Below are 26,807 nucleotides of genomic sequence, written 5' to 3'. Positions count from 1 at the left end.
AGTTCCCACTACTGTCATGTACGTCGCTCATTTTATTCCTTTTGTTTACTTCACATGTCTAATTCCACGGGATTAAATTGGTGAGCAAATCTCTATGGTCATAGAACGAGTTAATACATCAGGAAAGTAATGACAAATATTACAATATGTTCACGAACCTATCCTACCATCCCGTCCCTTCTCCTTCTTCCTGTCCTCCTCTTCCACATGTTCCTTTCTTCGATGATTCTGCAGACAACCTCCTCATTCTCTATCTTAGATCACCACCTATTTTGCGACATCCTTATAGAGCACTACATCACAGAGGCTCCGATTCTGTCCTCCTCCAGTTTTTATGTAGTCCACGATCCACTACCATACAATGATGTGTACTGAACGTACACTCTCACGATACGTTTCCGGAAATTGTGGGTATGTTTGATACTAGTGTAATACTTTTGCTCAGGACTACCCTCTTTCGCTACATAAGTCTGCTTTTTGTGATGACCTCCTTACTCAATCCATTTCGAAAGTAGTTGGAATCTTGTATTCCGCCTCCTTTGGGGTCGGCAATTTCGATGTTCAGTTTTTCGCTAATCTCTCTTCTGTTACTTGTCATTACTTACACCTTTCTTCGCTTGCCTATAATCCACAGTTTGTGCTCGTTAAATTGTTTATTCCAGCCAATAGTTCCTTCAGGTCCCTCTGGCTTTCCCTCAGAATAACAAATTCATCTACAACTCACTCAATGATGTTCTTTGGAATAACGCATGAGGCGGTCCTACAAGAATCAGGAGCGAAGAAGCTACTCCTGAAAGTTTTAGATCAACGCAAAGCAAAACTCATGGATACTTAATTAGACATGACACTTTCCTACAAAACATTTCCGAGAGAAATCACTAAGAAAGCAAATGAGGCGACTACAGCGAACATCAAAGTTCGTATTTAAACAATATGGTCAGTGAGACGGTATGTTCTTCACACATGCAGATGAAGACGAGTGCTAAAGAGAGCGGATTGTGGCTGCACAGACCACGTTTTCGCATTTGAAACAACAATAATGTTAATCAAACTCTTGAAACTTACTTTTATTTCCGTCTGAGCATGTTCAATATATAGATTCAACAGTAGCAGTAAAAAACCATATCCATGTCTTACATCCTAATTAATCTCAGCACTTCGTTCTTGATCTTCCATGCCTCCCTATCGGTCTTCCTCGAGATATCCAAATGTGAGACTAATCCAGAATGTGGACCCTGTTTTTATTTCCAGTGAGAACTCAGCTGTTTTCTTTTCGCACACAGTCTGTGCCTCATTATCGAGAGAATAGTCTTGTAACTTCGCAGCTTCTCACCAACCCAGAATCATATAGTGTTTCCAAGGCAGAGTGCTTCACTTACTTTGCCTCACATGTATGGTATTTTATTCGTTATCTCTTTGCAGGCGCTCCGCAACGAGACGGGCGTGGACTCGTTCATGTTTGACTTCGGCGAGACGAGCTACCTGCCGCAGCCGCCGCAGCTGACACCGCTCGAGAGGACGCCCGTGGTCTACACCGACGCGTACGCCAAGGCAGTGGCCCAGTTCGGGCCCATGGCGAGGCTGCGGTCCGGCGTCGAGAGCCAGCGCCTGCCCAACTTCTTCCACATGGACGCGGTGGACACGGCGTGGAGCACGCAGAACGGCCTGAAGACGCTGCTGCCCAAGCTGCTGGAGATGAGCCTGCAGGGCTACCCCTTCGTGATGCCGGAGAGGGTGGGCGGCAGCACCAAGACGGGCGTCATCGCCACTCGCGAGCTGTACATCCGCTGGCTGGAGGCCAGCGCCTTCATGCCCGCCCTCCACTTCCGCACCGTGCCCTGGGACTACGACGACGAGGTGCGTCCCGTGCTCGACCTACCTGTTGCACTCCGTGTCTGTAAAAGCCACTTCTAAAGCAAATATCGCTTCGCAGCGTTGATACAATGCATGACGTACAAAGAATCGACAGATTAAGCCGATCTGTCTGTAGTAACACTGTATGGTATACTGTACTGAAAACTTGTATGAGTTCAGTTTCAGCATGTCGGCTCACAGCTGTGACTTGTGACTACTTTTCCAGACGGTGGAGCTCGCACGTAATCTGACTGCTTTGCGCGCCCAGTATGGTCCGAAGATCGTCGAGCTGATGAAGCAGGCAGTGGAGGACGGAACTCCGGTCAACCGGCCCATCTGGTGGCTCGACCCGACGGACTCCACTGCTCTCCAGATCAGCGACGGTATGCCAACAGCTTTCTCTCGAGTGTTCTCCAGATATGGTTTCGTACTTTATGATGTTACTTTCGAATCTTTTAGTTACATTTCTCTTACTACTAACCATCGACGTATGATTCCTCCATGAACTAACATGTTACTTAGGCAATGTCACACTTCAACAGATACCCCGCGACATTCTCATCACAGTGGTCTATAGTGAACACACAAGATATGTTAAATCTTCTCAGAGACGCCAATGTCTGTATCCGTGGGTGCACTTCTGTTGTTGAAGTCTCAGATCATTTCTCATTTTTATTGTGTCCAAAGGAATCTCCATATAAAGTCTACCAAGTACTGATGGGCTTCTTTGAGGAGAGTTCCCAGCATAATTTCAAACCTTCACAAACATTGCATTACAGCTCCACAGACCATCCACCACTCACATTATCGTGAGGTGACATGTTTCTCCTGCAGACGTCGCATTTCGTGATCCACTTAGAGATTATTCTTTTCATTCAGTTTCCTCAAGAGAGACTTTGCTTTAAAAGCATGAGAGGATTTATGAACAGCTACTTGGTGGCAGCCTTCATCTTACATTTACATTAACAACTTCCTCAAAAATTGTAAATCAACTAATCTTAGAACATTACCATTCACACATGATAAAGCAACAACACATGAGATTGACGACGACCTGCGGTGAGCATTATGGCTGAACCAAGTACACTGCCTGAGGAAAAAGTAGCGAACCCAGAAGACATAGTCGAATGTCAAAGTAACTTCATAAACATACACACCTTTGCTGAGTTCGAAAATGATTCAGAGTTGCAATTCCCTGTGATTGTTTAGTGGTCTTACAAGGCATGGTAGGTTGCATGATTATTGTGAAGAGTGTCCTATGATGAGTGATCGCTGTGAAGAACACGGAAGTGTGTGTAGTTTTGGTGAGACACCAATAACAGCACATGACTGAATCCGAACGAGGCCTCATTGTGGGTCTCATTTGGTCGACTTGTCGAATCATGCAATACCAGATTTTTGGAGCATTTGGATGTTGGCCTGGTCGAGTATTGCACTGTATGGGAACGTGAGGGCAGGCATAACTGTGAGGGTTCTGCTTCATCACTCCTGGTTACCAGAAGGCAGGATCGCCGCCCTGTGTACAAAGCACATCATAACACCTTCACATCTGCGCCTCCTGTTCGAAAACAAGTAATTCTGTGTCATCCTCCACCAATGCTCCTAGACTAGCAGCAGCCATGGTAGAAAATTACCATACCATGCATAAGATGTTGTAAAACCAAGGCTGCCTTTGGAGTGGTGCCATGACTGAGAAGCGCGGACTGCTGATGAATCGTGACGCACTGTGCTCAATGTTCAATCACGGTTCAGCGCTAACTCACATCACCTTCCTTCGTCGAGATTGAGGGCGAAGTCGGGAGATGTCCCATTCTCCCAGTATTTTTTTCAAAGGCACAGCAGTGTTACTCGTTGAGTCATGATGTGGGGAAGCGTCTTGTATGACTTCCCTTTACCGTGGTAGTGTCAAAGTGAACTCTGATGGCACAGCTCTTTGATGCGGACATCCAGCATCCTTATGTATTACCTCTTATGGTGTCAGTTTTCAACAGGACAAAGCATGTCCAGCCATGACATGTGACCCTACAGGTTGTGTGCATGTTGTTGAACTACTGCTGTGGTCTGAAAGACACCCAGATTTGGTCTCGATAGAACATATGTGGAACGAACTCTGAAGTTTGTCCCAGTGTCAGTATTCAAGATATGAAGGCCCAACAGATGTGGGCAAAATTGGCTCAGGAGAGCAAAATCAGTCATGCATTCATGCCATATAGGGTGCAACGTCATACTGATTAGTTGGCTCATAATGCCAGATCCCTGTAAATTTGAGTGATCTTAGTAATTACTAAAATAACATTATGTACCTTCTTAATGCATAGTGTTTCATTTCATTCTCTATTCATCTACTGGATGTTTAGTTTCTTCGTCAGGCAGTGTATGAATACAATACAAACTTAAAATTTCATTGCGTAAGGATGAGTTTATGACCTTCTGGGTGCTACTTCTCCTTTTATTTTTATTTTTTGTTGAACAGAGTTAAAAAATTTCGTTACATAAGAATAAAGTTATGACCTTCCATTTAAGTATTTTAGAAAATAGTAATTAACAAAAAATGAATTAAACAGGTGCCATATTTTAAATATGTATGGTGGGACACAACTTACGTTTCTGACAACTATATTGATGAAAAACTGCAGAAATTCAGTTCAACATTTGGAAAAATGAACAAAACATTTAAATACATAAAGCCCAAAAATTACATTTTATGACCTTGGTGATGACGTTATTGTTGTACTGAAGTGAGAGTTGGATAAAGAAGAAGAAAGGTGATGGTAAAGTACAAGCAGCAGAGATTAGATAACTGAGGGGAATAGAGGGTAATACAAGAAGAGATCTAACATGGAGTGAACCTGTCAATTGACTGGCGTACACCATATGGTGACGCTTTGTTTTCCTCCCGTGCAGAGTACCTGCTGGGCGACGACCTGCTGGTGGCGCCGGTGACGTATCGCACGGCCACGAGGCGCGACATCTACCTGCCCAAGGGATACTGGCGGGACGAGGTGGACCCCGAGCACCCCACCATACGGGGCCCCACCTGGCTCTACGCCTACCCCGCGCCTCTCAACACTCTGCCCTACTTCACCAGGGTCAGCTCCTAGCTCTCACTGGATGATAGCGGCCGCCAGCTGCCACGACCTTACATCAACATATCGGCGATACTGTGTTAACGTGTATATGTAAGGCTGCTTCCGAAAATACAAAACAAATTCAGTTAACGTGATTTGTTCCATCTTTATTGTACAAAATTTCTGTTTTTGTTGTGTGTAAGATGTGGTGCATAGGAATTACTAATTCACAACTCCATTAAAAAAATAATAAAAAAATTAAATTGAAAACAAAAAAAGAAAGCTGTATTTACATATTCATGTGAGTAATTGCGCAAATGATCCATCGTGCATAAAACTAATTAACTAACTGTACAAGATACCATTGTTACCCAGTTCAAGTTTCCACTTGCTCCATGCTGGTGGTGCTTTGTATTGACGGGATGTTGTTGATGAGAATTGTCGTCCTGTGAACTACAATTCACGCACAAAAGTCGCGATAGAAATCATTTGCAGCCAGATGACACTATAGTTCCATGTTTGTGTAAGGTAGAGTGAATAACAGAGCCAGAAACTGGTATTTCTACTGCGTTAGTGCAATACATCTGCCTTTAGCAGTCATCATATTTACGTCCAATAATTTATTCAAAATGGTTCAAATGGCTCTGAGCACTATGGGACTTAACATCTGAGGTCATCAGTTTCATAGACTTAGAACTACTTAAACCTAAGCACAGCACACACATCTATGCCCGAGGAAGGATTCGAACCTGCGACCGTAGCAGCAGCGCTGTTCCCGACTGAAGTGCCTAGAACCGATCGGCTACAAAGGCCTGCAAGACTTTATTCAAAAATTGGTTCAAATGGCTCTGGGCACCATGGGACGTAAAATCTGAGGTCATCAGTCCCCTAGAACATAGAACTACTTAAACCTAACTAAGCTAAGGACATCACACACATCCATTCCCGAGGCAGGATTCGACACAATAATAAGCATCTATGGTGTAGAGAAACAACTGAGGGAATTTAAAAAATGTCTCCAAATAGTAGGCTATCGCACACTTATGTCAAAAGTCATAACGCTAAGGAAAACTAAGAACTAAATTTACACGAATAGGCAGACAAAGCACTTCGGTTATTTTCGGGTCCCACCCAAACTGCGCGCCAGATCGATGTCGTTTGCGCTGCCTCCTCACTCCAGAACGAGCACTCATGAGGTTCAGACGTGTTGGCTGGTGCGATCCAGCCCAGTCCAGGCTTCCATCCCATCACCAACGAACAGATTCCCTTTTTGATGACACAATAATAAGCATCTATGGCGTAGAGAAACAACTGAGGGAATTTTAAAAAAATATCACCAATTCTGGATGGAATGCCAGTTCTGTTTTTCAAAAAACACTCTATGGCATTGGACCCCTACTTAGCTTGCATTACTCGGGAATATCTCGCCCAGCGCAAAGTCGCAAGCGACTGAAAAAAGTGCCCTCCTTAGGCAAAAGAACGGACCCACAAAATTACAGACGAATGTCTCTAGCAGCGTTTTACTATAATATCGGTGAACATATTATCAGCTCGAATGTAATAAATTTTCTTGAGAGTGACAGGCTTATGTCCTCGAATAAGCACGGTTCTAGAAAACATCGCTCTTACGGAACTCGTCCTGCCCTTTTCTCACGTTATATACTGCGAGCGCTGTCCGCCCCAGTAGCTGACTGATCAGTACGACAGAGTGTCACTCCTAACGGCCGGGTTCGATTCCCGATTTTCTCCGCTCAGGGACTGGTTGTTGTCCTAATCATCATCATTTCATCCCAATTGACGCGCAAGTCGCCGAAGTGGCGTCAAATCGAAAGACTTGCACCAGGCCAACAGTCTACCCGAAGGGAGGCCCTAGTCATTCGACATTTATTTTTAATGTGAACGATGGATGAAGTGTGTAATCTTATCCTCCCACGCATCACTATTAAAATTCTCTGTCTCTGCACAAATTCTGAGAACTTCTTGAGGCGTAAGACATACAAAAAGAAAAACTTTATTTTCATTTTCATTTGTTGTTGGCTCCAGTTCTTGCGTCTATGGGTAATTCTTGGGGCAAACATTTTGATTTAACGTTGTGGGCTCCTGATGACTAAATAACTGATGGAGTATTATCTGTTGCGATGATTTCCTTTCATTTTATCCCATTCTTCTAAATCACACCGACTTAACAATTTCCACTTACGACTCCAAATTACATTGTTAGCGTCGATCTTAAAAAAATACGTGTCTCCATCAGAGGTATACCCACTACTACTACTAACATTTTACGAAACTCACAGTATTCCAAGGAGCTTACAAAGCAAAAGAGTTTACATACTTTCTTGACAAAAGAACTATCTTTACAAAGTTATATCACTATTTTATAAATGAGTCCAGAAATAAATTTAATAATTAGCGATAGATTGTGCAATTAATAATATGAACTTTAAGAATGCCAGATATTTCGTAATTTCAAATATTTCTACAAGAAGAATAATTTTAGTTATAACGATTGTAACAACTTACTTTCTTTTTATACATTTTTGAAATATAACATATTGCATACAAAATCAAACGAAATTCTTTCCGTGAAACAGCCACGAATTTTTACCTATGCAAGTTTTAAAATACCTTTTGCTATCACTTATTTCTATAAAAGAAAAGGCAGTGCTAGAGGAAGCTGTCCCATTACAAGGGCAACAAGCAGAATCCATACATCTAGATTTCCGGAAAGTGTCTGACACGGTGCCGCATTGCAACTGTTAAAGAAGCAACAAGTATATGGAATAGGTTCACAGATACGTGAGTGGCTCGAAGACTTCTTAAGTTGTAGAAGCCTGCATGTTGTACTCGATGGCGTGGGTTCATCAGAGACAAGGGTGTCATCAAGAGTGCCCCAGCGAAGTGTGATAGGGCCGTTACTATTCTTCATATACATAAATGATATGACAGATAGTGGGCAGAAATATGCGAGTTTTGCTGATGATGCTGTGGTGTACCCTAAACTGTCGAAGTTGAATGACTGTAGGAGAATACAAGATGGTGTAGACAAAATTTCTGCTTGCTGTGATGAATGGCAGGTAGCTCTAAAAGTAGAAAAGTGTACGGTAATTCCAATGAGTAGGAAAAACAAATCTGTAATGCTGGAATACAGCATTAGTAGCGTCGTGCTTGACACAGTTTCGTTGTTTAAATATCTGGGCATAGCTTTGTAAAGCAATATGGAATGGATCGAGTATGTGAGAATTGTGACAGGAAAGGTGAATAGTCAACATTAGATTATTGGGAGAAATTCGCGAAAGCGTGGTTCGTCTTTACAAGAGGCCACTTATAGGTAGCTAGCGGAACCTATTCTTGAGTACTGCTTATGTGTTTGGGATCTGTACCTCATCGGATTACAAGAAGACATCGACGAAATTCAGAAGTGAGCTGCTAGATTTGTTACTGGTAGGTTCGAACAGAACTCAAGTGTTACAGAGATGTTTCGGGAATTCAAATGGATATCCCTGGAAGGAAGGCGACTACTGTTGGGAAAACATAGAGAACTGGCGTTTGAAGCTAAATGCTGAACGGTTCTGTTGTCTCCAAAATACATTTCGCGTAATGACCACGTATATAAGATACGAGAAATAACGTGTCATACGAAGCAGTACAGACAGTCGTTTTTCCATAGTTTTGTTTGCGAGTGAATCAGGAAAAGATATGACTAATTAGTGGTGCGAGGTAACCTCCGCCAAGCTCCATAAGGTGGATTGCGGAGTATCTATGTAGATGTAGATAGGTACTATATCGATTCTAGAAATATTAATTCTTGAGAAGTTAACAGAATAATTAACCGTGTCATTTAAGTAGTAACATTTCCTCGCTAACAGTTCACTGCAGCCTCAAGACAAGGGATTCACGACCTACATTTAGTTTTTGCGCATGTTTTCCGCTCAGGCTTCTGACTGGTTTGACACGGCCCATCACGAATTCCTCTCCTGTGCCAACCTCTTCATCTCAGAGTAGCACTTGCAACGCACATCCTCAGTTCTGGATGTATTCCAATCTCTGTCTTGCTTTACAGTTTACCCTCTACAGCTACCTCCACTACTATGGCAGTTATTCTCTGGTGCCTTAACAGATGTGCTATCATCCTTTCTTCTTGTCAGTGTTTTCCATGTATTCCTTTCCTCGCCGATTCTGTGGAGAACCTTCTAATTCCCTACCTTATCACTCCACATAATGTTCAACATTCTTCTGCTGCACCAGATCTCAAATGCTTCTATTCTCTTCTGTTCCGGTTTTTCCACAGTCCTTGTCTTACTGCCATACGATTCTGTGCTCAGAACGTACACTTTCAGATGTTCCTTCCTCAAATGAAGATCTGTGTTTGGCACTAGTAGACTTATATTGTCCAGGAATGCCCTTTTTCCCAGTGCCAGTTCGCATTTTATATCCTCCTTGCCACCTATGTAGGAGAGTTCCTTATCTTCATCTACTTCGTGATCGGCTATTCTGATGTTAAATTGCTCGCTGTTTACATTTATGCAACTTCTCATTACTTTCGTCTTTCATCTGTTTACTCTCAATCCATATTCTACACTCGACAGACTCTTCATTCCACTCAACAGATCCGGTTATACATCTTCACTTTCACAAAGGATAGAAATGCCATGTGCAAATCTTACATTTCTACCCCTTCACCTTGAATTTTAATCCCATTCTTGAATCTTTCTTTTGTATCTGACATTGCTTCTTTGACGTATACATTGAACAAAAGGGGTGAAAGACTACACTCTTATCTCACACCCTTTTTTAACCGTGTAATTCGTTCTTGGTTTTCATTCTCATTGTCCCCTCTTGGTTCTTGTACATGTTGTATATTACCCGTCCATCCCAATAGCTTATATCTATTTCTCTCAGTAGTTCGAACATTTTTGCAACATTCTACGCTGTCTAACCTTTTTTTCCAAGTCGACTAATCCTATGTACGTGTCTTGATTTTCTTCAGTCTAGCGTCCATAATCAACTGCATCGTGAGAACTGCCTCTCTGGTGCCTTTACTTTTCCTGAAGCCAAACTGATCGTCAGGAGCAAGATCCTAAGATTTTCAATTTTTTCCATTCTTCTGTATATTATTCTTTTCATCAACTCGTATGCAGGAGTAGTTAAGCTGATTGTGTGATAACTGTCGCACTTGTCAGCTCTTGTAATCTTTGGAATAGTGTGGATGATGTTCTTCCGAAAGTCTGATGGCATATCGCCAGTTTCATATATTTTCCACAGCAACTTGAATACTTAATTTGTTGCGTTTCCCCAAGTGATTTTAGAAAATCTGATTGAATGTTATCTATTCCTTTTTCCTCATTTGATTGAAGTCTTTCAAAACTATTACAAATTCTGATTTTGATATTGGATCTCCTAACTCGTGCTTATCCCATTTTTTACTTCTTCCATGTCATCAGGTTAAGTTCTCTCACTGCATTTAACGGTGGAATTCCCCTTGCACTCTTAACGTTACAGCCCTTGCTTTTCATTTCACCGAAGGTTGTTTTGATCTTCCTTTACGCTTAATCAGTCCCTCTGGCAATCATTTCTTATTCGATTTCTTCACATTTTTCATACAGCTCATTCGCCTACTTTCCCTGCACGTCCTATTTATTTCATTCGTAAGTGTCTTGTATTTCTGTATTGCTGAATTTCCCTAAACATTTTTGCACTTTCTTTCGTTGAGCGACTGAAATATTTCTTCTATTATCAATGCATTCTCCACAGTTACCGTCCTTCTACCTTCGCTTTTCTCTTAAACTTCTATGACTGTTCTTTTTAGAGGCCCATTCCTGATCAACGGAACTGATTACTGAACCATTTGTTGTCGCAGTATCTGCTTCAGGCTTATCTCTTCATTCATTAGTACTTCTCTGTCCCTCTTCTTTGCGCATTAGTTCAACCTGACTAGTCTCTTAAACTTCAGCCTACTCCTCATCTTTATCAGATTGAGAGCTGAGTCTGTCTGCTCCTGGTTATGCCTTACAATCCAATATCTGATTTCGGAGTCTGTGCACTATATATAACTCTAATTCTGCTGTATCTCCTGGACTTTTCCAAGTATACCTCCTTCTCTTCTGATTCTGAAAAGTGTATTCACTATTAGTAGCTGATATTTATTGCAGAACACAGCTAGTCTCTCCCCACTCTCATTTTTACTACCAAGTCCATAATTTCCTATAACCCTTTCTTTGTGCACTGAATCACCTCTTCACTATCCTCATATACTTCTGCTTGCGTTGTCTTCTTGTATCCTTTCTTGTCTGTATTGGTTTTCTGTTGATATTACCTTACACACATTTGACCAGAAATCCTTGTCACGTTTCCATTTCACTTATTCACTATTACTAGCTGATATTTATTGTAGAACACAGCTAGTCTCTCCCCACTCTCATTTTTACTATCAAGTCCATAATTTCCTATAACCCTTTCTTTGCGCACTGAATTACCTCTTCACTATCCTCATATACTTCTGCTTGCGTTGTCTTATTGTATCCTTTCTTGTCTGTGTTGGTTTTCTGTTGATATTACCTTACACACATTTGACCAGAAATCCTTGTCACGTTTCCATTTCACTTCGCGGACCCCTACCATATATGGACTGGGCCTTAGTATTTAGCTTTTTAGATTTTCAAGCTTCCCTACTACGTTCAAAATTCTGACGTTCCAAGCCCTGTAACGCAGAATGTTACTCTTTTATGAGTTGTTCACTGTTTGTCTCACACCCACCTCCCCCACGGCAGTCCCCTCCCAGAGATCCAAATGGGGGCTAGTATGGAGTTATAAGCCACATGTCCTGCCAGTATACATTATGTGTCTTTAATGCAGTGGGTTCCATTGCCTTCTGCATCCTCTTGCCTTTGATCATTGCTCATTCCTCCGCTTTTCATGCCAATGTCCTCCCCCAAGGACAAGAGAATGCCCTGAACATGTGTCTGCTCCTTTGCCCCTTTTGACAAGATGACTGGCAGGACAAGGGCAACTTGTTATGCGAGGAGTCTTGTCGCCATTGCTGATGATTTTTATTCACTTTGATGGCCACAGATCTCTAAACAAACTGCAGGTTGCTGAACTTTACCAGAAACACCATGTACTTCACTCAGGCCATTGAAAGCAACTATTCACGCCACGTGTGCTGTATTCTCAGTACGAATGTGCACAGTGACATGTAATCGGTGACAACACAGTGCAGGTAAATATTTGGAACGACGTAAAAAAAAGTCTGTGTATTGATAAAGCAAGCAGTGATCGGGTTGTCTGCAGAATCGGCGAAGAAAGGAGGAAAGGAATGTATGGAAAGCACTAACAAGGAGAAGGGACAATGTGATAGGACACCTCTTAAGACATCAGGGAATAACTTGCGTTGCACTAGAGGGTGCTGTAGAGGAAAAAACTGTACGTAATAACAGGAATTGGAATACATCAAGTAAACAATAGAGGACATAGGTTACAAGTGTTATTTTGAGATGAAAAGATTGACACAGTAGAAAAAATCGTGGACTGCTGTATCAAACATGTCAGAAGGCAGACAACTCAAAAAGAAAGCCTTTCTCGAAGTAACATTCTTTTACGCCTTAATAGCTGAAGCGAGAGACTGTCATTCCTTTAACCCTCTACGGATAGAGTCGTTACGCAATAAAGACAAAAAATTATGATCTGTACTTCTGCATTACTTCAGGATCACCAAATACACGTTTAGTTAAAAGATATATGTAGGTCATGTGCATACAATATGTTTTAGAGTTAATATAACGCGTTTTGTTACGGTAGGGTTTTAAGGATATTTAGGTTTTGGCGTCTCAATAATTACAAACATACTTTTCTGACGTGTGACAATACATAAAAATGTGGTATTTTTGTTCTTTGTAGAAGTCCGAAAAACACTTCCTTCTCGATGTATAAATGAATGTTGCACTTCTTGCAGAAAATTGATGATTTTTCCCTTTTCGTCTTCCACTCTTCTCATTCACAACTGGCTATGCCCAACATTGTTCTCGAGACAACTTGGTTCTGAAAGCTACAGAACAGACTAGAATTGGAATCTTGTGTAAAGTACTAATGCAGAAACAGTTCTAAATAACGGCGAATAAAGCACTCAGGTAACTGTCATCACTTTCTCCATCTGCTCTCCCTGGAACACGAGTGCATGAATTTCTCTTCTTTCCATAAAGTGCTGCAGGACTGATTTTCTATAACAACAATAGTTTTATTCCGATTATCTATGTTGAGAAATTTGTAACGTTAGAAAAAGTCGCTCACAGATCGTATGAATAGTTCAACGATGATAATTTTCTATACATATATATCTCAAAACTACCTAGATCATATACATTTTTAACAGCAACAAAAATAAATATTAGCAGCTGAAACAAATACATTTACTCAGTACAGAAATCTGAAGACACATCTGCTCGAGTGGTTCGATAAATTGTTCAAAATGGCTCTTAGCACTATGTGACGTAACTTCTGAGGTCATCAGTCCTCTAGAACTTAGAACTACTTAAATCTAACTAACCTAAGGACATCACACACATCCATGCCCGAGGCAGGATTCGAGCCTGCGACCATAGCACCAGCGCGGTTCCGGACTGAAGCGCCTAGAAGCGCTCGGTCACAACGGCCAGCTCAATAAATTGTCACAATATGGTAACATCCTATACTTGTGATTTGAAGCGACGCCTACCAGGGTATCTGCAACGTGTGGCGACTGCGAGACAATGTTTCTCGCTGTACAGATACAGCAATGCATTCGAAGTGTTACCTATTTGTTGAACTCTTCGTTAGAGGGTTAAGGGGCTTGAGCTTTCGCATGTAGCACATGAATTTTTTCCTTTAAGGTAGAGATCATTGTTAAGAGAATAATTACTTGCGTATATGGCATTAGGTAGTGTGTTTGGTGGCTGTGAGATTTTTTGTCACTAACAGACGTTTGCACCTTATGGTTCTCATCTGTACTGAGTCTGATTACAGATAGTGGTGGACCAATATTCCTGAGGAATGAGAGGATCGGATTCTTACTGAGTAGTATTATCCTTGTCTCGTGTACTCCATATGGTCTACACAAAGGTTCTATCTAGGGGAAGAATTCGAAGAGAAAGGAAAATAAATATCACTCATCCGACATAGTTGTTACATAAGATACGAAATCCTTTAAAAAAACATAATCCAGACCTCTAGCCATTCGCTATAGATCGATTTGAATGTATATGAACCTTGTGATTATTATTTGAAAAAATAATTTGATAGAATAGTCACGAAAAGCAATAAGTTACACAAAGTAAACTTTTAATGTTCCCTTAAAATCGTAGCAATGCTCAACTTTTTCGTATTGAATAATTTCAGAAAGAGATGTTTACCAAGTGTGTAAGTTGCTATCCTTCCCACAACTACTCGTGCAAAGTGATGAACACAACTTATACCCTTAAATGTACCCCCAGACATGAATGCATTAAAATGAAAACACTATCTTACCTTCTGACTAATGGTAGGAAGCTGCAAGCTCATGCAAAGCGCACCAAAAGGGGAGAAGTTGAAACGTCCCCTTTGAACAATTATCAAAGACTGTGATTAAACTTACACACAATATTTTTAGCGCAACGCAATCTGACTTTCAAAAATCCCTACAAAAGAATGGCCTTCAAAAATCCCTACAAAAGAATGGCCCTGACTAACATTAATCTATACGTTTCACAAATCACTTGCCTCACAAAAATCTTCGTTACTCGAACTACTGCAATACAGCGAGCGCCACTACTGCCAGATAACTAAAAGATTCAAACTACGGAAGGCACTAACTCCTGATAGGCATAGTTAGCAAATGAAAGATTTTGATAGAGAACAAACAATGTATTACCTCAATAGCGTTCTAAAGTCATAATGTATATAGCAGTTCATGACATGCAGTCTTACAAATTTCAAAACTCCGCCATCTCTCTCCCCACATACACCACTGCTGGCGGCTCACCTCCAACTGCGCAACGCTACGCGCTGTTAACATCCAGCTGCCCAACACTACAATGGCAAGTATTACAACAATGCCAACCAGCCACAGACAGCACACAGCACAGCTAGTGATCTTCATACAGAGCGCTACGTGGCGTTACCAAAAAAAAAACCTAAACAACCTACTTACAAAGTTACTCAAAAGTAACACAAATGAATACTGAACACGTGCATGAAACCGCTACCCGCATACTAGACAACCTTCAAGTGTAATAACCCGCACCTTATGGCTCCGATTTGAGCAAAGACAAATGTCTTTGTCGTCAGGTACCAATTTTGTGTGATAACCTTGGAACATTTATCATGTGTCAATGCATGTATAATGTAAACCCTTATTTTGTTGCTCTCTGCCGAGGTCCAGTTGTCACTACTCTGGTGGCTTGACAGCAGCTTCCATTCTCTGGAAGACCAGTTTGCCCCAGTTCCGTCTCTCCTTTACAGAAATCTCCAGTGCTGTTACTTTTGGTAGAATTCCTTAGCAGTTAATTGCCTTGATGTCTCCTTGCTTTTGTGAGATTCTCTATTGTTCTGATTCATATGTTGCTCATTGCTCGTGTATTTGCTGGGAGAGCTGACTCGGAAGCTCGTGAATTTCCTGCATCTAATTTTAGACAGCTGTTCAAATGTGTACACTGCAACAATACAGCTCGCAAGGTGCAATACTCCCGTCCGTTTCCTCACTTGAAATTCAAGAAAAAGTCCGATTACAGTAGAACTCCTTTAATCTATTGGAATCCATCACTAAATTTTTGTTCTCTTTAAACAAATGACCACATTTGGGCCTTTTGTTCTGACTACAGAGTATGGGCCACGCCACTGAGTGCCTAGCTTACGGCTTCTGTCCCTTCTAAGGCTTTTATCGTACAATAATACTTGATCGATTGTCATAAAGTGTATCGGATTCTGGTCTCTACCATAGTCACTATTGCGGGATATCTCTGCAATATACCCATTATATTACACGCTCTATAAAAAACTCGTGTGGTGTATAATTCGTAGCTCTATGGAGTGTGGTAATACACATGAATACCGCGAATGGAAGCCATTCGTCCAAATTTAATTGAGCTCTACTCATATAGTGTCTCAGGAATTCTGTTATAGTTGGGTGTGATCATTCCAAAGCTCCGTTCGATTGGGAATAGTAACACATCTGTACCCTACCAATCCTCATTAACCTGCACACTTTCTCTAGTGTGCAACTCAAAAAATTGTACCGTTGTCACTCAGTAATACTGAGGGCATAGATTGATGGCGATCTTGATCGGCTTCATAACCCACATATTTCCAGGAATATTGTAGGGTGCTTCGATTTTAGATGTCCCTTCAAGTTTGACAATGAGCAAGAAGCCAAGATAATTATCTGCTGGCGGAAGCAACATTTTTGTTTTTCTTCCATTTTGGCAAAATGGTACCGTACATCGCTCGCAATTCATCTAGCCGAAAGCAATGTGGTTGACATTTTGTTGTGCAACACTGAAAAGTACATTGGAAAAATTAAAGTATTTACTATTAACATGGACATTTCAAATTGTAAAAGTTTAAAGTGAAAACTAATTTACGTGCAGTACATTCTACAATCAGAATTTATGCAGTAGGATGTAGGACGTTATGATCTGTGAAACCTAGACGCACAATCACAAAGTTTGTATCATATACGAAAAGATCTGAAACAGTCGTAGTGACCAAGGAACTCGCGAAGAGAATTTTGACAATATGCAAGGATTTCACTGCCGAAAGATGAAAATTGTGAGTAATCTAATATCCGAATTTGGGCTACATAGCGTGTGAACAAGAGATGGAGGTTAATGGTACGAATAGAAGCTGCAAAAAAGAAGAGAAAGTGAACTGTAAAGCCTGTGCATTGGAAGCTACGAACTTGTCAACTTGTCTACTCATGTAGCCACAGGTTCTACCAATGTGTCTGTATTGTTACTGCAGGACATAAATGGCCATCACTTTCAATTCATCTCAAGGAACTCTGCCATACGATTCAGAATATCGACATTCATGTCAACGTGGACTACTGGCTCAAACCAAGCATGCTTTCCAGTTCGGTAAATAAAGATTCCATTGTCCTAAGACATCACAGAAGTAACAGAGGACGAGGTGGAGTAGCGGCATACAAAGGCTTTGATTTCTTACCGCTCGTGGTGCTCGCATCCAATAGCAGTGAAGACAAACAAGTCGAATTTATGTTCGTAAATACTAAAATCCTTAACTAAATTTGTCTTAACCGCGCCCTCTGCACAAATTAGGCGGGGTAGAATGTTTAAAAACTGCTCTTGGAAAATTCGACTCGACTTAGGAAGATGCAAATAATGCTAATAACACATACGGGTACGTATTCTGCTCCTTCACTTTGAAACTCACGTGTGTAGTTTCTTCTTAAATGTAACAGTATTTCAGCTTGCACCTACCCATAATGGAATTCTCATATATATACTTGCCACGATATCCACAAGCAAAGAAATCGTACCCGAAATCAGCTCAGAACATTGTATACATGATTTACTCTCTAAAGTTTCCAAGGAATGAACAGTAACTGAACAATATACAGAGAACTTTAAGTGTATCAGTGCACATGGTGCAACACATAATTTGGGAGACGACTTCCATTCCATTCCTGGCCTTGAAAGACAAGCTCCAAGGATTTACTAACTCAGTTATACAATAAATATGCTCCCCCAAAGACCGGAAACCTGAAGGGAAAACTGCACCTTGGATTAAGGAAGAGCTAAAATACTTCGTGAATCTCAGAGACACTGCACATCAGACTTACAAAATATTTCCTAACGAAATGGTTCTGAGCACTATGGGACTTAACATCTATGGTCACCAGTCCCCTAGAACTTAGAACTACTTAAAACTAAGGACAGCACACAACACCCAGCCATCAGGAGGCAGAGAAAATCCCTGACCCCGCCGGGAATAAAACCCGGGAACCCGGGCGTAGGAAGTGAGAACGTTACCGCACGACCACGAGATGCGGGCTGTCCCCTAACATTGAACATAAAATTGATTACAAGCAAAAAGCAAACGGAGTCAATCAAGCTGAGAGGAACAATAACTAAGGCATGCCAATACATTAATGTAAAATATGAAGACTAGATGTTCTGTGGAACAGCTTGTGCGATCTACAGAAGTATGGGCAAACTAAGAGCTGTAAGGAACTAGACCTGACTTTAGCGATAACTGTCGTTGACCCATAAACAAAACATATAATTACTGATTATTTCGCAGACGTAAATGACGGTAGTCTTGAGGTGACAACGTTGTCGAAAAATCTTCCAGATCAGCTTTTATTGCACAGGACGACGTCTCAGTCCAAATGCTCAAGCTGATTGCTGATACACTACTGCTCACATTAACTACTGCTCCATAGACCTTGAAGCTCTTGTCTGGACAATACAGCAGAAACACTCGTTTCCATCACAATACAGGTGCTAGAGATCCGATCGCTAAGAAGAGTACTTGGTACCTTCTTGATGATATTATTACGCAGTGGATAGAAAATATTTGGGAAGACCGAGGAAAATCAATAGGCGTAACAGCCAAATACCTAATACAAGCAGAGGAGAAGAAGAGATATCGTATTAAAAATGTTATGATTTTTTAAGTAACTGTGATTTTAAATAGTTTTGTAATTATATATATAAATCTCAGGTATGATGTAAGAGGAATCACGAGGCATTAATCTGTCCAGGTTAAATGAATAAACATAACATAGAGGTTGTCCTAGGACGAATGTTCAATATTCAGGGACATGACAGCAACGTTCATTTGAAGTAAAAACTTCATGTGGACGTATGCAGTATTCTGAATGCTTTCCGAGATATTTAATGTATATTGTTATTTATTTTCTTTATTGTTCAGTACATTTCATTGTTTACAATGTACCACAATAGTGTAGACGGCGTCGAGGCGAGTTATTTGAGATAAGACAAGTGGGTTATCAAGTCAGAAAACTACCTCAAATAATCTTACAAACTTTACCTCTATCTCAAGGCACGCGCATCGCGAGATATTTTCGTCATTGTGCGGCTCTCTTCACGCTAACTGTTAAGTCCTAGAGAAAGAATTAACAGAAACTTTTTATAGGAAACTTAATGTAGTTTAATTTTGTACTGTGACACGGCTTCGCTACAGGCAGCGCATTTCGGGCTATTCAAGGGACACGTACAAAAGTACCTTTAAATGTGTTGCATCTCAGAAACACTATGGAATAGAGCATATGGCCATTTTCAGTTTTTTGTTTCAAATGATAGTTAACGTCATATCCCTAAATACTGACGATTCCTCCTGAGACAACCTACATACATGACTATCATATACACTCCTGGAAATGGAAAAAAGAACACATTGACACCGGTGTGTCAGACCCACCATACTTGCTCCGGACACTGCGAGAGGGCTGTACAAGCACTGATCACACGCACGGCACAGCGGACACACCAGGAACCGCAGTGTTGGCCGTCGAATGGCGCTAGCTGCGCAGCATTTGTGCACCGCCGCCGTCAGTGTCAGCCAGTTTGCCGTGGCATACGGAGCTCCATCACAGTCTTTAACACTGGTAGCATGCCGCGACAGCGTGGACGTGAACCGTATGTGCAGTTGACGGACTTTGAGCGAGGGCGTATAGTGGGCATGCGGGAGGCCGGGTGGACCTACCGCCGAATTGCTCAACACGTGGGGCGTGAGGTCTCCACAGTACATCGATGTTGTCGCCAGTGGTCGGCGGAAGGTGCACGTGCCCGTCGACCAGGGACCGGACCGCAGCGACGCACGGATGCACGCCAAGACCATAGGATCCTACGCAGTGCCGTAGGGGACCACACCGCCACTTCCCAGCAAATTAGGGACACTGTTGCTCCTGGGGTATCGGCGAGGACCATTCGCAACCGTCTCCATGAAGCTGGGCTACGGTCCCGCACACCGTTAGGCCGTCTTCCGCTCACGCCCCAACATCGTGCAGCCCGCCTCCAGTGGTATCGCGACAGGCGTGAATGGAGGGACGAATGGAGACGTGTCGTCTTCAGCGATGAGAGTCGCTTCTGCCTTGGTGCCAATGATGGTCGTGTGCGTGTTTGGCGCCGTGCAGGTGAGCGCCACAATCAGGACTGCATACGACCGAGGCACACAGGGCCAACACCCGGCATCATGGTGTGGGGAGCGATTTCCTACACTGGCCGTACACCTCCGGTGATCGTCGAGGGGACACTGAATAGTGCACGGTACATCCAAACCGTCATCGAACCCATCGTCCTACCATTCCTAGACCGGCAAGGGAACTTGCTGTTCCAACAGGACAATGCACGTCCACATGTATCCCGTGCCACCCAACGTGCTCTAGAAGGTGTAAGTCAACTACCCTGGCCAGCAAGATCTCCGGATCTGTCCCCCATTGAGCATGTTTGGGACTGGATGAAGCGTCGTCTCACGCGGTCTGCACGTTCAGCACGAACGCTGGTCCAACTGAGGCGCCAGGTGGAAATGGCATGGCAAGCCGTTCCACAGGACTACATCCAGCATCTCTACGATCGTCTCCATGGGAGAATAGCAGCCTGCATTGCTGAGAAAGGTGGATATACACTGTACTAGTGCCGACATTGTGCGTGCTCTGTTGCCTGTGTCTATGTGCCTGTGGTTCTGTCAGTGTGATCATGTGATGTTTCTGACCCCAGGAATGTGTCAATAAAGTTTCCCCTTCCTGGAACAATGAATTCACGGTGTTCTTATTTCAATTTCCAGGAGTGTATTATACGACTGTGAATCCCAACCACGAGAAGGTAATTTAACTTCATTTAATTTACAACCAAAACGTGCTAATAATTGTTCCTGCTGGGGATAAAAAGAATTGAGAATTATTAAAAACAGTCTCTTAAAGGGAGATAAAATTCCAGAATGAGATTTTCACTCTGCAGCGGAGTGTGCGCTGATATGAAACTTCCTGGCACATTAAAACTGTGTGCCCGACCGAGACTCGAACCCGGGACCCTTTCCTTTCGCGGGCAAGTGCTCCGTCGGGCACACAGTTTTAATCTGCCAGGAAGTTTCATATCAGCGCACACCCCGCTGCAGAGTGAAAATCTCATTTTGGAAACATCCCCCAGGCTGTGGCTATGCCATGTCTCCGCTAGATCCTTTCTTTCAGGTGTGCTAGTTCTTCAAGGCTCGCAGAAGAGCTTCTGTAAAGTTTGGAAGGTAGGAGACGAGATACTGGCAGAAGTAAAGCTGTGAGTACCGGGCGTGAGTCGTGCTTCGGTAGCTCAGGTGGTAGAGCACATCACACACGTCCATGCCCGAGGCAGGATTCGAACCAGCGACCGTAGCAGTCGTACGGTTCCGGACTGCGAGCCTAGAACCGCGAGACCACCGCGGCCGGCGAGTAGGAAAGTTCAAGTGTTTTGTACAATATGCTGTAGAGAGGTATGTTCCAAGCAAAATTGTGAGGGATGTCAGAGATCCATCGTGGTTCGACAGACGTGTTAGAAAGAAGCTACGAAAGTAAATGGAGCTACACTGAAAATTTAAACACAGCCATTCAACGTATTCCAAAGTGAAATTGTATGAGCCGACTTGACAGAAAACTTTAAGAAGTTTTAGTCTTGCGTTAAGTCGGAAATCGGATCGAACTCATTCGTATAGACAGTGTTTGGCAATTAAACGGAGGATGACACACCGAAGGCCTAACTACTAAACGTGTTTCCAAAGCTGTTTCACTGAGAGAAGCAGTCAATGCAGTTTATATGCTGAATGGTGCGCAAGCGGTCGTTAAATTGTTGTAAATTTTTCGGGGGATGTAACCATCAAGATTTAGAAGGTGAATCTCAACAGATTATTTACAGCTAGTGACACTGAATTAGGCGATTATAAAATCATATAAGTCTCGAGCCTGAGTGCATTAATTTGCTACAACAATCTGTCGCCTATGATGTACAACATGATAGATTCTGATGAAGTCATTGTTCACCATGGATGAACAGCATTACAACAGTTTTTCTGCAGTGGGAGAGTTTACTTCTTATTTACGACATTATGACATATAAAGAATTCTATAGCAATCAGCAAGTGGTACTAATCGTATTCGAGTAACAAATCCCATACTGTAATTAACTGATATTAAAGAACGTGATGAGCGAGACCTCTTCTCGATTATTGGCTATTTTGGGGAATCCTGATTGTTTTGCAGGTTTTTGGCACATTATATGTCCTCATTAGAGTTTATTTTTTGAAGTGGTTCTTGGTGGTGTTCTTACAAGCTGACGAAATGCTATTTTTATACTGCTTTTAACTACATGATTAACTTATATTGTTAATTTGTCAGGTACCTGGTAGGTGTACAAAAAAGTAATAAACTAAAATTACGCAATAATTTATTTTGGAAATGAACTACAGAGGTTAATCCACGCCTCACTATGCAAATGTCACCCATTTATGATAAAGATAATCCTGTGTTATGGTGTGTGCTTCATCACCGGATGCCATGTGCTGAAGGCCTGCTGCACCAGCTAAGCTGTTTTTTGCCTGTCACTTAAGGTGTCGCACTTCAACAAGTCGACTGATTTGCGCGCTCGCTTGTCTGTTGCAGCCATGTGGACGCCCGCGACGTTGCTGCTGCTGCTGGGTGCCCTGGTGGCGTCTGCTGCAGCCGGGCTCAGCACCCGCTACGACCAGACCAGCGGTCGCATCCTGCTGCTGTCCGACAGGGGCGAGTGTGGCCTGAGGGGGTTGAGTGCAGAGGCTGTCCAGAGCAGGCAGCCTGCTGGCTCTGCGCTGCTGCAAGCTGCCAAAGTTTCTACACAACATCTTCACCTCACCCCATCAGTGTCTGAAACCCATCACTACACTAACTGATCAAAAGTATACTGACACCTGTTAGTTGACATTAATATAGGGTGTATTCACCCTTCAGCTTTCTGATAGCTTATACTTTGATACAAGTACTTTCAGTTAGGTGCCTGAATGTCGGATGAGAGCCCATTCTTCCCCAAACCAGAGAAGTTTCTAATGTTAGACACTGCTGACTGGTGCAAAGTCGACATTCTAAGCCATGTAAATGGTGTTCCATTAAATTTAGGTCCGGACTCTGGGCAGGCCAGCCCATTTCAGAAATGGTATTATCAGCAGACCATATATTTCTTTATGACAGGGGGCTTCCTCATCCTATTACAAGCAATCACCATCTCTGAGTTCTTCCTACGCAATTCTGTACAAACTTTCCATATTCTCTGCAATAAGGAGAGCACATCTTGGCCACGAAAAACACCCCATACTTTAACACTACTTCATACTTCGCTTTTGGCACTAGAAATGATGGCATGTAATCTTCTTGTGACATTCGCTGAACCCAAATCTTCACGTTACATTGCTACAGGGTACAGTACAGTCCATTACTCAACATCACTAACGGTTTCTAGGGGCAAATAAAATTTAAATTTATTTTGCATAATTGTTGGCTGAGTTTAAAAATTATAATACTGTCAGAATTAACTCATTTAGACATATACTCCTGTGATAAAAGTGCAACACAATAAGACAGGTACAAGCAGAAAGCTTATATTTTTCTTGAGACAATGTAACTGATGGCATGCAAATATAGAGATTTCATTCATACAGTATTTAAGAATGACAGCAGTTATCGACTTCCAACACACTTTACATATAATTTTAGCCCTTTACTAAAAGTCTTTCTCGCTGTATCCCCTTCTCCCTCCTTCACCACACATAGAAACACAAAGTGATAAAAGAAAAATAGTTCATCTCTTACTACAGTTTCATTGCCCACATAGTAAAACTTTAACATCAGATAAGTCATTTTAATTTATTACTTCTTTACTACCGATGATATTCACGATACAGTTTGTATGCAGTATGACTGAATGTACCTGTAAAATTACTTTATTGTTCAGCATACAGTTCAGGAGATAAAATGTCACAGAAATTTTCATGTGTGAAAACCTAGCTTCCAATTCAAATGGGAAAGAGTGAAACTTCACCATGCAAGTTGTTTCAATCTACTCTATCCTTACTACCTAATATATTTCTAGCACAATGTGGAGACTGTATCCACATATGTCAATCAAAATAAATACTTGCAAAGATGACTCATTATATATTACATAGTTCAGGTGACATGTCATCAAAAAACATTGAAATGCTTAAAAAAATTGCTTTTTACTTGAAATTCGGTGCATATCATCCAGACTATGTTCATCCAGTGATTAACAAATGACAACTTTTAACGAATCCCAACAAAGTTTAAGTATAATTTCAAAATTATTGCGTACTTATTCTCGCTTACATGCTCATAGTCAATGAATTGTCACATTAGCTCAATTGTATGGCGTTCAGACATTTGAAGCTGTATTATACGGTGGAGTCCGACTATTCAATTAGCTGGGATTTACTGGTTCATTCCAGCTCTCTGCACACAGTTGCTGGTCTAGCTGGACTACTGGCAGAACTTTGGAACTCACCAGTAATTCCTCCCTCTGATTTAACGCGATTTTTTTAGTCAGCCTCTGGAATCTTTGACGATGCCTATCCTACGTACATCAGGTCTGATAGGTCTTGCTTTAACTGTGGTTACTGTTTCACGTTTCCATTTCATAATCACATCATCAACCAGTCGACTTCAGCAGATTCAGAAAGGTTCGAATATCCAAGATGAATTTGTTTCTCAGGTGACATTACATGACTTCTCAGCGTTGGAAGTGTGCAAGGTCTCCTGACTGATCCATTCTTCTGTCAAGCCATCTAGCGGTCACTTCTGCATTACACAGGGTGGTCAGATACTTTTGATTAGATGTTGTAGAAGAGGAGGCGAAAGTTGCCTTGTATATTTATGTATCAGCGCTACTTCTGTCATATAATTTCACTTGTTCCTTGAATTACTGTCGATAAGAATCAACGTTGAATCGATTCTCAATTAAATAACTGCCTGCTGGAGAGTCCCATCCGATATGACGTCTGAAATGATTCCAATTCGGAATATTAAAGTTCCAATAAAATTAGTTTCAAACTAATTGCTTGAACAAATTTTAATGAGAAGACGTACACTGATGAGCCGAAACATTATGAGCACCTGCTTAACTGTTTGTTTGTATCTTTCGGACGAGGTATATCACTGGAATTGCGTATCAGGGATATGACAGTTTTTTGGTAGGTTTGAGCAGGTATGTGGCACTAGATACCTACACACAGGTCACGTAATTCACGGACATAATAGGCCGCTGTTTTGCGTACGCAGTGACGGCGACCGATTGCGACCGAGATGGATTCCATTGGATTTCCATAAGGAGAATTTGGTCGCCGAGACATCAACGTGAGTTCACTATAATCCACCTCAAACAACTGTAGGACGGTTGTAGTTCCTTAACACGGACAGTTATACTGCTGAAAGATGACATCGCCGTTGGCGAAGGCATCAGGCATGGAGGGAAGCAACTGATAGGCATCTGTGAGTGTATCTTCGAGATAACGATTTGAAAGTTCATATGCAGATTGCCACGCTTATAGATTCTTAAAATCAGACACCAAACTACAAGAAAGAAAAATGTTGACTTTAGTTGTATCCATTATGTTGGTCATTCAAACTTTAGTGGTAGCCAATGCAGGAAGTTCAGTTGACGCCGGAGTAGTGCTCTTTGCGCAAAATATACAAATGAGCAAACTGAACTACCTCAAATCTGATGCACTTAACTGTGCATTCTGTTTGTATACGACAATGGATACATATACATCAGTGACATCTGCTGCAATTGATAACAATTATGTACTCGAAACCAGGCAACCATCATTGAAATTCGTATCCACGCTTTGGAAAGGTTGCCTGACCGTGACCGGTAGATGGTAAATGAATACACATTGCAGCGCCTGTTGGTGATTTCACGATGCCGTTCTTTAAAATATATGTATTTAAAAAAGCATATGATAATCCGCTTGACGACCTCCTAAGACATAGTCTTCATTCCTTCCATGCTATGCAAGGTTCAGCTCGTATGTAAACTGTGCCAGAGTATTAAAAAAAAAAAAATCAACACTGTCAGGGCAAGACTTCAAAGATAATATTATCGTTGTCAACGCCACGAAACGAGAGTTACTAAAGTTCGGAAATTTTTTCACCAAAGAGGGTTCAATAATCAGAATCAAGAAAAGACTCCAACATAAGTAATTCCGAACTAGATCCTCTCGGAGAAGTGAAGCAATGTAAGTCAATTAGGTAATTTTTTTCCTGTCCAGATTGTAAACCAATTACATTCCTTTCGGACTATGCTGATGAGATAGCAGTTAGTTATATACAGCCAGTCGTTCAGCGAAAGATTCGTACCTAAGGACTGAAAAGTAGTACAGCTCACACCAGTACACAAGAAAGGAAACACAACTTACTGGACTTGTTCCCCAACAAAAGGGCTAGTGTTGCTAAAAGAGAGAATATACCTAATTTACACTAACATTAAATAACATAAGAAGTACAATTTGAATTCATAACCCATCTATAGACTATTCAGATTCTTATTGTCTTATAACTTATATTCTTTTAACAATACAAACGTTGAACCTAGGAATTGAGACACGTATCAACGAGTGAATCTTAAAACACGTTTCATTTCTTTTATATAGAGAATATTTTGCCTTTGTCAAAAGCATCTGAATTTATATTAGGTGTTTATCGCCTCCTAAATGTAGGTGAACGACCCTGAGAACTGTTAACACCTTGCACAAGCAGATATTTCCTTTCGCGAAGTTACTTCGATCGTCGTCCATTTTGACTTAGTTTGTTGTCCCTTTGCAGTACTCAAGACATGCAAAATAACAATTCCACACAGTGTCTATGCTCTTACTTACGTTACTCAT

At 41.7% G+C, this 26,807-nt stretch overlaps 1 protein-coding gene across 1 annotated transcript in view; it reads left to right on the top strand.

Moving 5' to 3' along the window:
- LOC126267606 (myogenesis-regulating glycosidase-like) overlaps positions 1–26,807 on the top strand; it is a 185,753-nt gene that overhangs the window by 155,955 nt on the left and 2,991 nt on the right. The window contains exons 5-6 of the mRNA XM_049972906.1: positions 1,423–1,857; positions 2,081–2,237. Of these exons, the coding sequence (XP_049828863.1) occupies positions 1,423–1,857; positions 2,081–2,237 (592 nt within the window). The remainder of the gene's footprint in view (positions 1–1,422; positions 1,858–2,080; positions 2,238–26,807) is intronic.

The sequence above is a fragment of the Schistocerca gregaria genome, chromosome 4 (genome assembly GCF_023897955.1).
Source record: "Schistocerca gregaria isolate iqSchGreg1 chromosome 4, iqSchGreg1.2, whole genome shotgun sequence".
NCBI classification, from domain to species: Eukaryota; Metazoa; Arthropoda; class Insecta; order Orthoptera; family Acrididae; genus Schistocerca; species Schistocerca gregaria.
Note: the sequence above shows the minus strand (reverse complement) of the source record. Positions and strands in the feature narration are given on the sequence as shown.